The sequence below is a fragment of the Mastomys coucha genome, unplaced genomic scaffold (genome assembly GCF_008632895.1).
Source record: "Mastomys coucha isolate ucsf_1 unplaced genomic scaffold, UCSF_Mcou_1 pScaffold20, whole genome shotgun sequence".
NCBI lineage: Eukaryota > Metazoa > Chordata > Mammalia > Rodentia > Muridae > Mastomys > Mastomys coucha.
Genome location: NW_022196903.1, coordinates 47259567 through 47272452, shown reverse-complemented (window position 1 = coordinate 47272452; position 12886 = coordinate 47259567). Strand labels below are relative to the sequence as shown.

The window sequence follows — 12886 nt, the reverse complement described above, 5'->3', positions numbered from 1 at the left end:
GTGGCTTGAGTGGTTAGCTGTGATTGTCTCTTTCTCTCTTCATTTCCTTTGACCTGACACAGTTATTCCAGCAAACACAAGGAAGCTTTGGCACCAGGAAGAACATGGCCTTAACAAGTTCTTTCTGAACTGCATTTGAACAAAAACCATTTTTTTAAAAGATTTATTTATTTATTATATATAAGTATACTGTAGCTCTCTTCAGACACACCAGAAGAGGGCATCAGATCTCATTACAGATGGTTGTGAGCCACCATGTGGCTGCTGGGATTTGAAGTCAGGACCTCTGGAAGAGCAGTCAGTGCTCTTAACAGCTGAGCCATCTCTCCAGCCCACAAAAACCAATTTTAAAATAAATACGTAAGTAGCCATCTTTTTTGCAGGAAAAAAATCTTTTATGCAGAAAAGTCAAGATATTTCAGAAGCCAACCTAGTCTGGCAGCTCTAAGAGTATTTTTCTGGGGGCTGTAGAGTGGCGGGATATTTTTACATCTTCCATAGTCATCCCTCCCCCAACAGCCTAACTCCGATCTTAAACAGTCTTAATTCCTAAAGACACCTGGCCAGTAATGGTCATTTAGATAACAGTGGCTGGTCAGATTTCCAAAGCTTTCTTCCCCAGGGCCTACTTGAGTCAACACAGAGTTTATCTTCCAGGTCTGTAACCTGAGCTTCCTATCACACTTCATTCCTGGTGGCTTAGTACGGTAAGAATGAAAGTATGCCACATTGCCTTGATTTGGTTTTTGTGTGCTCTGTTGTAGTTGTCCTGCCCAACCCACCCCACACACCCTCACCCCCAGCCCCACCCTGGCGCCTGCCTTTCACTAGGTTCACAAAGTTCAGAGATGTTCAACCAGAGTGTCCTGTTCCTGCAATAGCCATTGAGAAATACAGATTTAACTTTAAAATCCAGACATGTTCTTTTGGCTGGCCCGAGTGAAATATGACAGGCATGTAAGGTCATTCGACCTTGGTAAATGGCAGTATTTCTTTGCCTTGAGATCTTCCTGGAGATCTTGGAAAACTACAACTATCTAGATTGTAATCTATAAGCATCGAGTTCAGCTAAGTCAGGGCGTGGCCTGGTGTACAATCTCGCACAGACGATTTTAATACGCTGAGACATGGAACTTTCCACAGCTCATCCACCATCCCCACCAGCAGCAGAGGTTTGTCCCAACTCTGTGACCAACCCAACAGGCAGAATCTGCAAACAGTGGCCTTTGCTTTCCTTGACCCCAGAGAAAGTGAGACTTGAAGTTAAATCAAGAAATTAACAAAGAAGAAGGAAGATGGGGAAGCGCTCTATGCTTATTACCTCATTTGGCCACACCCTCCACCTCAGGAGAAGACTGCCTCTCTAGAGACTGAAGTCTAGGAGACTAAACAGCCATTGCCCTCTCAGCCAGGAACTAAAAACCCCAGCTCTGTGGGAGCCGCCTCACCCTCCTGCATTTCAGAGCTGGCTACAATGATTCCCATGCAGAATCCCAGTGGGTTGAAGCAAGAAGATCCTGAGTTCAAGGCCAGCCTGCACTACATAGTAAGGCTTACTATATATTAAGGATCAGACTGGAGATTTAAGCCCAGGGACCCTGATTCTAGAATGTATGTTCTGGTATAACTCAAATTATTTATGTTTCAGTCGATAGGTGTCGACACGCTTGTATGTTATATTTTATAAAACACAATGCTTCTGATACTAAAGAAACGGCTACTAGATCAAACAGCAAGTGAGTTGTGGTATTTCCCAAGCTCTTTTGGCAGGCTCTCTGCCAAAGATAGTGTACTTCCCACCATAGGCGCATCTTGACCACAGCTGTCTCCACTAATGAGTTATTTTCAAGCAAAGCACAAATTAATTGTGAGGGGGTTCAAACAAAGCCATATCAACATGGCTGATTTGAAATTTGAAATGAAGACATTGTGTACACTCCAGTCTGGTATCAGCCATATAGAAAGCACTGAGGAATGTTTATTGATTGATTTGTTGGGTTACATTGCTCACATTCACCAAGGAAACACTGACTGTATGTTTAGAAGGTAGAAAGGAGTTGTGCTCTTTAGAAATAGACATCTGCCAGGTGTGGTGGTGGTACATGTCTTTAATCCCAACCCTCTTAGGCAGAAGCAGGCAGATGTCTGTGAGTTTGAGGCCAGCCTGATCTATACATTGAGTTGCTAGTCAGCCAAAACAATAAAGTGAGAACCTGTCTCAAAAAGCCAAATAATACTAATAATACTAATGATAATTAAAATGGACATCTTTAAAATATAAAATATTTATTAAAATAAAATTTAATATATAGATTAAAATAGAGGGCTCACCTAGCATGCATATGGTCATGGACTGGATCCCTAGGAACAGACCAAATGGTTTTTGTTGTTAAAATAGACACATGACTGTTGGCCCACCCCGCTCCCCACACTGGCTGCCTTCATCTAGAACTGATATTTGATATTAGCAACTCTAGGAGAAACACACTCCCCATCTGCCCGCAGCCTCCCTGCCACACCAGGAGGGCAGCTTTAGCAGAGAAGTGGATGCCTGTCTGTGCTCTGGAATCAGACTGATCCCTTGACTAAGTAACACGGGCCTGGAACAAGCCTGCTACAAGGTCCCTGTGACTCAGCTTCCTCTACAAAATGAGAATGAAAACTGTGCTCATCTCAGAAGGCTGTTGTGAGAACCAAGGAAAATGATTCCGGGCAAGCCCAGAACAGAGGATGACACCAGCAAAGACGGAGCCACCCCCACTGTGTCCCGCTCACTGCCCACCACTCTGTCCTCTAGATCTTCCAACCAAAGGTAGACAAATGCAGAAGCCACCTTTACCGCTGTCTCGGACAAAGCTCAATGGGATGCTCACCCGAGCTTGGAGTACCAGGGCCTAGCAGTTGAATTCTCTGGGTAAAAAAACTGAAAGTACTTTCTTTTGAAATTGGGTAACAGTCATCATTCTAACTGTTGAAACAACATATAGATAGAAAATTGTCACTCATACTTTCTTATGAGATTCTGAGATCCCTCGTTCACTGGACATCACCAGGACTCCAGAAAGCCCTTCTCCCTCTTCTCCTGCAAGCCCCAATCCCAGCTCAAGGAACTACTGTGTGCACTGTCTGTCCTCACTGACATCCCTGCTGGCTCTTCAAGTTCTTTACTTCTCCTTAACAGATCCATCACACCTCCCTCAACAGCTTCTCTGTCCCCCAAATACATCCCCATTCCATTCTCCTTCAACATCCCCTCCCTTGTCTCCCTTTATGACACATATAGGGAATGGTGAGGAGGGGATAAGAATTGGTGGTCTGCTCTCCAGTTTAAAAGCACACATCATGCCATGACTAGCACATAGTAGGTCCTAACTGTTTGCCAAATAAAATACTCTGTGACTGAACTTTCCAAGGTTAAGGAGAAATAATGCAAAGGAGAAAGTGCTCCAGTTTCTAATTCTGCTGGGAAAATGGGGGAAAGAAAGATATGTCATCTGCATGGAGCCTGGTCTCATGCCCATTTCATACACTAGGGAAAAAAAATGGCCTGAGGAGAATAATGGGTGCCACCTGTGCAGCTATTAAGGGGTAGTGCCCAGCCAGAAGCCACACTTCCTGTGTCCTTTGACTGCTGGTCACATGGGATACAAGCACCCTTTACTTCCTAACTGGAACATGAGAACCTAGACTTCAGGACCAGGAGCTGCCTTTTGATCCCAAAGTAGATTCTTCCACAATTTGACTACCGCCTCCTACTGGAGCTGCCTCTCATCTGAATTCTCTATTTAGCAGATCTAGGAGTTGGGCATTTCAAGGCCTCAGACCTTTCACTTCCTCCACCTCAGTGCTCCTGGAAACTCTCTCTTCCCACCATCCTCCAGGCTCCAGCAAGCTAGCTGGCTGTGCTGTAAGTCTGAGCTGAGGCTCAGCTCCGGGCGGGCGCCTTGATGAGGCGTGTTTAATCTTCCACCCGGATTATTTAACCTCCGCATCCTTGTTAACAAACAGCCATTATTAACGAGATGGGAGACCACATGGGGTTGGGCATCTACAGACTATGCAAACTCCCCTGGCTTTTCTGCAAGGAAATTCATAATCTTCAGCGACTTGGCCGCCCCTAACTCTTCTGCACAGAAAACTCAACAGAACACACGTGTTCTGGACCCTTCCCCAGGACCCCCGAGGTTGGAGGATGCATCCTCAGCAAACGGACTTGCCACTCTTCTTTCTCTGCCCTCCTCGCTCGTTGCTCTCCCAAGGGCTTCCCACAGCGCGTTATAAATTTTACCTTTTCAGTGTGCAGAAGAGTCGAGAGGAGGCTGCGTCCCAGCTCTCGGCCTGCCTGTCCCCGAGGACACCAATTAAAGGCACTAATTGGACAGCAATACATCAAAGTCGCTCCCAGGAGTGGGTCCTCGAAGAGCCAGGAATCCGTTAGTTGTGCTTTGTTTCAAATAAAGAAATACAGAAGGGAAAAAATGAGAAATAAAAAAAATAAAGCACCCCTAGGACAGGACTGGAGTGCAGCGCTGACTCCTGTATTTCTCGGGATCCACTTGCCCTCCTCCCATCCTCCGGGCTCAGCGCACAGAATGGACCATCTTCCCTGTTCCCGCGTTCTGAGGCCACCCTACTAACTTCCCCCTAAGAGCGCCGCCTAGAAGACTCTCCCCTGCACAGGTTTTTGGCTGGTGGAGACGCGTTTAGATCCGTGCTAGTATCCACACCAGAGACAGCAAACTACCTCCCTGGCAGCACCATGCTGGGCTTTCCTAAACAAGCCGGGAAAGTAGAGGACACTGGGAAAGCACCTGTCACCTCAATGTAACAATCACCCTAACTCCATGGGTCCTGGCAGAGGACATCCTGACAAAGGAGGGCGATGACAAAATGAGCCTGGCCTCATTGAAAGAGGTTATTTCAAGATTTGGATTCAGGACGGGACACCTAAGGGTGGGGAGATCTGGGCGCCGCTCCTGGGTAGGAAAGCAGCCGGGTGAGAAGCGCGGAGCAAATAGAGGGGCCTATGTAACCAGGAGCCCTTCTCGGTCTTCCGTTTAGAAGGATGCTAAGTTGAGTTTGCGGAGTCCAAAAAATCACCAGCAGCTCTGTACCCTCAGGACAGTTTCTGCTTCTCTACTGCCAAGGCTCGAGACCTTCCCCTGTGGCCACCTGGAAGTGGTGGCAAGAGAGGAAGGCTGATGTCCCACATAAGGGAAACTGAGACCCAAGTACAAACTGGGACGAACCCCCTTAAGGGACTGTTCCTTAAGATGTGGGTCCTGGAAAACTGACGGCTATCTCTAGTACTAGTAACGCAAGAACCTAAGGCAAGCAGGGGCCAAACGTCCACGACTGCGCCTGCAACGACAACGCAGGCGCCCTTGATTCTCCGCCTCACCTGGGCCCAAGAGAGGTCAGAATTCGCCCCTCTTCCTGCGCGGCTGTGCCCGCTCCCTTCCCTCCAGCTGCCAGATTGGAATGGCTGCGTTTGATTCCATTTGTTACCATCCCTGGCATTTGTTTTCCATTTTATAAACGTTTCCCTTTAAGTAATTGTCCCTGTTAACGGCGTATACCTTTCAGCAGTCCTCACTGCGCTATAAATAATCTGGATGAAGATGTAAGGATATGACTTTCACAAGATTGGACAATTGATTCAATCTGTGACCCGCGATCGCGAATAATATTGGAAGGCTATTTAAACAGATGAAGGCCTAAATTGTCTTGCTTGTATCTGAATTAATTTCTCATTCATCATCATTATGAAGTGATTGGTCTATTCAAGCTCTTCAGCCTGCTGGAACCGAGCAGGATTTAAATGAGATTGTAACACAATTTAAATGCTTGCCGACTTTAACGAGGCCAATTGAGCAGCTGCAATAAATACAAATATTTTTCTAAACAGCCTTGTTTTAAATAATTACTTAATGCTTTCATGTTATTTTTAAGTGGCAATCTTTCTCCATCCTCCTCAGAATATCACATACTTCTTTGCTGAGAAGGCAATTTGGAAATGACTTTGTGTTTTGTTTGTTTTATAGATGCTACGATGAGGTTTATAGTTGGTATTTGATTCGCCCGTCCCCCAAGGGTCAACATTTCTGGGGACCCATACATTGTGTAAATGGAGAATTTGGCCTTAGTGTTTTTCCTATTGAACTCAATGTGCTTGCCCCTGCAGAACCTGGGAGAAGGGGAGCAAGGGAAGAAATGTGCCGTTGCATAAATTTTCTTACTCAGTCCTGTTTTGGCTGGGGACTGCAAACGAACCTGTGCAACTGCGCTTACAAATGACACCCTGAAGAGTGGCATTGTTTCTGATTTGTCCTGATGACCGTCATCATCTTGAACAAATCAGAATTCAGGCATATCCCAAAGGTGTTCCCTAGAAAGTTCAATCTCCCAGCAGCTTGGCTCTTAGTGCAAGTCATCAGGAGTGAGTGGAGACAAGGAGAGGATTTCTTTGATGGGAATGGAGCACACCAAAAGAAAAACGTTGCTGCAACTAAAGGCTGTGAGTGGAGATGATTAGAAGATACACACACACACACACACACACACAGTCTCTTTTTCTCTCCCATCCCTCACTGTGTGGGGAGAGGATGCTTAATACAAAAAAAAAAAAAGCAATAAAACAAACAAAAAACCTCTTCCCACGTGGAGTATGCCATCCGTCTGGGCATCTTCCTCAACTGTCCACTGTGACACCCATGCTCTCCCGGAGGACATATGGCAGCGGGTGTTTCCTCGTTTGGAGAATAATAGAAGCAACGGAGCAGGAGAAGTCTGAAGAACAAAGGACTCTTTTAAACTTTCATGAAAGCATTTTGGATGGAGGAAACATACTGTGGGGGACCCAAGGCTTCCATTTGGAGGGACTGTCTAGGGCTGTGTCCTTTGGGTAACACATGCATGGTGGATATATATCTTTTTTTTTTTTTGCTGCCTTTTTCCTGCGGAGGACCCCATGTCTAGTGAGTCCTTATAGATTTAGAACCTAGGAAGGTGGATCTATATGGTGACTAGAAAAAAAAACACCAGTAGGACAGAGAGTAAGATCCAACTGCAAAGTCCCCACCCCCACCCCAAATAGGGGTAAGGCTGGAAGAATTAAGTGATTGCTATGTAACTGGGTAATTTAATGCCAGAGTTAGGGACTGCTGGCCGGAATCATTTCGTCTTCGAGGCTCTGCCGAGCTCATCCGCTTTATCCTGTTGTTTAAAATGAGCATTATCCCAAACATATGCAATGCAATCAGTTTGGTCACACTTACAAGAACACGCTTTAATAAGGCAATCAATCACACGTTAACAAGCCAGCGACGGCCCCGGGCTTTGCGCTCACTTGGTCTGCAGGATGGTTAGTCTTGCCGATCTAGGCAGACCCAAGCTGAGCATTGAACCTCGTTTTCAGACCTGCAGGTTCTACCAGGACTCAGAAGCTGCAGGGGGAAATAAAATGTGAAACTTTGTTGAACATGGATCTTGGGCTCAGAGTCCCAGAGCCCAATGTGTGTGTCAGGGAAGGAGAGGGGGGGGTGGGAATCAAGAACCCAAAACGGGTACACCCTAGCCACTGTTTGCTGTGTACAGCTCAGAGCTTCAGGTAAAATGGGACCTTGCCAGGGTTCAGGTAAGACAAAATATTCAGAAGTTAAAAAAGAAACAAAGCCAAAACCAATCCCACATTAGGCCTCTTGCCTTGGTCTACCCTATCTGTTCTACAGAGAGAAATTGAAGCTAGAGACAGACCTTCATAGTCAAGTCTGCTCTCCCAACCAAAGTGAGGTATGTCAAGCCAGATGGCATGGCTTGGTGCAGGCGAGCTAAGCTGAGGGGGGGTGGGCGTCATAGAGTGAGAAGTAGTGCCCACTGCCAAACCGCAAACCTTGGCAAAAGGGAAATTTCATTATGAAGTAATGAGTAATTCCTCCTGGCAAGATGTATTGTTATATCTTCCACTTCAATTTGGAGGAAGAGAGGCTCAATTACCCAGAAAATACAGTCAATTAAAGGCTGCTGATTGGACACGAGGCCGGATCATCGATCTTGTACTTTCCAATATCGCTGCAGACACCTCATTTTCCCTCCCTATTAACTGAAAATACGCCTGGCATTAAGGCAACCCGCAGCCCATTTACCTGTCGCAAGCAATCTCTGCCCGATGTGGAGCCACTGCAAAATTTGCTGGGATTTGGCACTGGGGAGCCCCTGACTTCAGAGGGAACTTCTAGGGCCTAGGGGCAGGGAAAAGTGGGAGCACAGTTGCTGGATAGGTTCCACACAGGGGCCACAGCATGCAAGAGGGCAGAGGGCATTTGTGGAGTTCCCACTGCCCAGCAGAGAACCCTCCCTGCTTCCTAGCTTCCCAAACCTTCCTAGCTTCCCAGAAGGCTCTTGGGCTGGGATTTCAGAATGAGCCACTCTTGAGTAGGTACAACTGGGCCTTACACTGAAGGGCCAGGTAGGATTTCTAGCATATGGATGAATCCTACTAAGACCATCCCAACCCTCATCCGGCCACTTCTTTCTATGTGTGGATGGACGCCCGATTCCACCAGCAAGCACTGCTCTCTGCTGTGGTCTAGCACCTGTCATCTCATCAGGGGTCAGGCTGGAGGAAGGTCTCAAGGAGATGACAGCCCTGGAGTTCCCTAATGGAGCAACTGAAGGATTCATCCATTAGAGGGATGAGCCTTAGGCAAACTCAACCTTTGAGGGAGTCTCAACCGTCTACCTATGGCAAGTCCTAGATACTGCCAGAACTAACCACACCTACACCCAAGGCAGCTGGAAGACAGACTTCTACTTTCCTGCAGTGTCTGTTTGGATCCTGCCAATGCCCAACGGGGACTTAGAAGACCCCTCTGTGAGCACATCTTCTTTATTCTGTCCCTATATATACCCATGGTAGCTAAATCAGCAATTCAAAAATTAGCAAATATGCTCCCTGATACCACAAAAAAAATAATAACTTATGCTTAAATGCTAACGTAAGAATCATGTTCAGCTTTTATTGCAATATGGTTAACAAATCATGACAGCAAATTCTTTGGGCTGCAAAGGAAAACCCCAAACCAAACCAAATTCATTCCCTACAGGAAGGACCACTCCCTCCCAGTGGAGTGAAGCTTGCATTGGATGATTGAAGTTGTCCTTTTCCTCAAACACTGGCTATAAGGATGAGTACAGGAGTTCCTAAGTGGCTCCTCCCTCCCCCCCCAAAAAAAACCCAGTGAAGGGGAGAGACAGGGTCCTCCAGAGGTGCTGAAGGTTTGTGCTGGTAGCTGAAAGCCAAGGCCCTGTGGCAATTTGGGAGACAATGAGAGAAGAATGTAAGAAGTCTCCATTCCCTAAGCTCTTCCCAGGGCGCCTTGTTATAAGGGCTCAGCTCCAGGCTTGGTGGCCCAGCAGAGTGGTGATCATTATTATACATACATTCAACATTCAAAAACCCTCCTCACACATCACTTGCTAATCAGGCTGTGTGCTGGGTTAAGGGAGAAGAGGTCCGCCTCACAGAAGCTGCCTAGGGACCCTGGAGCCCCCTACAGCTTGCCTGCCAATGTCAAACAGAGAGGGAGAAGGCTGGAGCTGCAAGTTGTGATATGTCACAAAGCCAGGAATATGGAAAGAAGTCAGGGGCTGGTAGAGGGTACTGCTTCCCAATAGATGCTGTGTAGTTGAGGCCCTGGGAAGGTGAGACAGCCCCCAGGTTCCTTGCCAAGTGGCAAGCGTCCACCCAGGCAGTAAATCATCTCTCCCCTAAATGGCTGGTATGTTGCCATCAACAAGCCCCCTGCCATGCTTTGGAAAAGCTGGCGAAGATTAATATCTACCTGCTCTGCATACACAGCATTTTGTTCCAAGAAACAGCAATTTCCCTTTGCAATGCTTGCCCTTGACAGGAGAGCGGGGGGGGGGGGGGCAGGTAAAGGGTACGAGCGGGGTGGGAGTGGGTTGTTGACGTTTAGCTGTTGAACCAAGGCCTTGACCTTTGCCAGGGCTGTGGTTTCGGTGGAGAAGGGTAAGGCCTGGCCACCCCAGGGGAAGCTTTCTCAACCTCAGCTTTCCTACCCCCTGCCTGCCTCCAAGCAGCAGCCGCCACTGCCGCTCCCGGGGCTCCTGGATCCTGTAGGCCGAAGTCCTTTATGGTGTTCCCCCCACCTCCAACTCCTTTCCCCTCTGCCTCTGAGAAGAGAGGTGACAGGTGGGATGCTGGAGGAGTCCCGAAGGCTCCCCCCCCCCGACCCCCAACCCCATGACGTCCTGCAGCAGGCAGCCCTGAGGGCGCCCCCTTATCTGGTGAGGGGCACCTCCTCTCTCTGGTCCAACGCCACGGAGGAGGCCTTGCTGAGCACAGAGGGGGCGAACGTGAGAAAGGAGTCCGAGCGGGAGGTGGAGGCACAAGTGAAGTCTGAAGCGGCCGCGGCGGCGGCTGCGGCGGCGGCCCTGGGCGCCAGCCCATTGGCCGGGCCGCTGTGGCAGGCGAGGCAGGAGCAGGGCCCGCCGGCCGAGGCGCCGAGTCCGTGCGCCGGGCCGGGGTAGAGCGGCGGGTGGCGGAAGGCGCACAGCAGTTCGGGGCGCGGGTAGGGCTGCGAGAGCACGCGGAAGGTGTCGAGCGGGCGCAGGGGGCCGCTGAAGGGCGAGGCGGCGGCCGAGGCGGCGGACGCGGCGCCCAGGCCCACGGGCGAGTAGTAGGGCAGGGGCAGGTGCGACGGGAAGGGATAGGGCAGGCCGCCCGCGGCCGCCGCGTGGCTCATCATGTAGGTGTAGAAGGCGGGGTCGGCCGGGTGCGGCCACGTCATGGCCAGCCGCTGACGCTTGTCCTTCATGCGCCGGTTCTGAAACCACACCTGAGGAGAGGAAGAGGGGCGAGCGGGTTGGATGATGGCGCCAGGCACAGGCCCAACTCTGGAGTGGATGGGGTGTGAGGGCCATGCCCACAGTTGGGGGTGAGGGTGGGGGAGGGGAGGAAGAGTCAAAAGCAAACTCTAGGTAACAAGGGCAGGCCACCCACCACCAACCCAAATGGAGGAGGAGCCGCTCGGCCTGCCCACCGGGCTTGGCATCACAATCTGGAGTGAGGGTGCTAATAGGAAGGCCTGCCTCGATGGGCCTGAGGAGGCAAAAGATATTTCCCCACAGATTTAGGGCTGCTTTCATCCCTGTCCTTTGGGGGCACTGTCACTTTGCAATCACCTGCCCCTGGTCATCTGTTTTCTTAGGAAAAGGATAGAATCGACCTCTTGGCAGCTGTGGCTGACTCTGGACTGTCGGAGGGGAATTCTGCATGTACCAGATTGGAGAGTCCGGGTCCAGACTCTTCAGCTGCATTTCAGGACCTTTGACATCTCCTTCCTACTAACCTAGGTACATATCCACCTTGAGGATCCTAACCCAGCCTACCTTGATGGTAGTTTCAGGAAGGTTTAGGGCTGCTGCCAACTCGCATCTCCGCGGTCTTGAAACGTAGTTCTCCCGGTAGAACTCTTTCTCCAGCCTTGCAATCTGCTCCCGGGTAAAGGCGGTGCGGTATCGGCGCATCTGGTCACTGGCGCTGCAGGCCAGGGTGCCTTGGGAGCCGCTGCTGCCGCTACCACCGTTACTCTTGGGGCCCTCGCTGCCACTGTTAGGACTGCTACCCAGAGCATCGGAGCCTGGCGCTGCACAGGAGCCCAGAGCACACAGGTGCACATACAGAGACACAACACAAATACACAAACAATGCTGACTTCAGGCTGGAGGAGGGGCATTAGAAGGAGAACCCCTTAGCTTCCTCAGTCACTGATTCTGCTGGGGCTCTGGAAGCTTCCCGGTCTTGAAACAGAAAGGGTTTGGGGCAGGCTTAAAGTGGATATTTGGAACACCTGGACCTAAGGCATACTGGGTCTAAAGGCTTCTACACCCTCCTTTCCCTTCTGCCTGCCCCTGGGTGCAACAAAGGACATACATATTCCCTGAGCTCTCTGCTTGTGTTGGTAGGGATGGGCAAGGATGTGCCAGAACACTGAATTCTTGAGGTTAATGTATTGTAGCTTGTTGGACAGGCAGTGAGCTTCCTTGATCTTATGTGTATGCACCAGGATGCTGGTACCAGGTGTGGGGATGTGTGTTGGGTTCCATCTATTGCAGGAGTGGTATATTTTGAGTATAGGTTGTGAGGACATGGTATGGTAGAGAAGCTGGGTTAGGAAGATGATAAGATGATAGGAGATGGAGGTGGATACTTAACAAGGTGGTGTTGGCTGCCTAGGCCTAGAGGTAGATGCAAGCCTTTCCCACACATTCCCATGGTTTTATGGAGGTGTGTCTGCTGATGAGCTCCTGCTCCCGGGTTTTCATTCCTAGGAGTGGATATTGTTGGTATATAGAGAGAGACTCCCTTCCGAGCTATCTACCCCCACTCCCATTAGCCCCTGGTGAGAAGGAGCTCTGTAATTAAAGTACCAACCCCTTAGACCCACCCCAGAGAAGGGTGGGGCTCTAGCCCCCCTGCAGCTGCTTTTCCTTTGGGTGGAGAAGTGAGACTGAGGGAAAGGGGGAGGGGGAGGGCTCAATCCCCGCCTTTTCAAATGCAACCGGAGACCAAAGGCAATTAGACCATTGGGACCATTTCCGACCTGGCGCCGCCAGCCCGGGAAGTGACAAGGTAATTTGGACCTCTGACCGAAGTGCAAACTGGTCGGAGGGCTGCAGCCCTCCGGAGACCAGAGTCCGCCACGATTTTACGGTCTTTATATACTCTGGGCTTCCGCGCCCAGAGTGTGCCTTGGTCCGCTCCAGTCAAACTGGCGGGACAGCGTTTGATCTTGCCCTACCCGATGGAAGGTGTCTTCCCGTCTCAGCTGAATCATTCCTACAAAACTCCGTGGGGGGGGGG

At 49.7% G+C, this 12886-nt stretch overlaps 1 protein-coding gene across 2 annotated transcripts in view; it reads right to left on the bottom strand.

Annotated features, from left to right (window-relative positions):
* Positions 1–8992: 8992 nt before the first annotated feature.
* Positions 8993–12886, bottom strand: part of Evx1 (even-skipped homeobox 1) — a 4968-nt gene continuing 1074 nt past the window's right edge. Inside the window, exons 2-3 of one of the 2 annotated variants that reach the window (XM_031380846.1) lie at positions 11413–11669; positions 8993–10859 (exon numbers count right to left, since the gene is read on the bottom strand). In XM_031380846.1, the coding sequence (XP_031236706.1) occupies positions 10302–10859; positions 11413–11669 (815 nt within the window). In that variant the 3' untranslated portion in view covers positions 8993–10301. The remainder of the gene's footprint in view (positions 10860–11412; positions 11670–12886) is intronic. The other variant, XM_031380847.1, reaches the window with a different exon arrangement.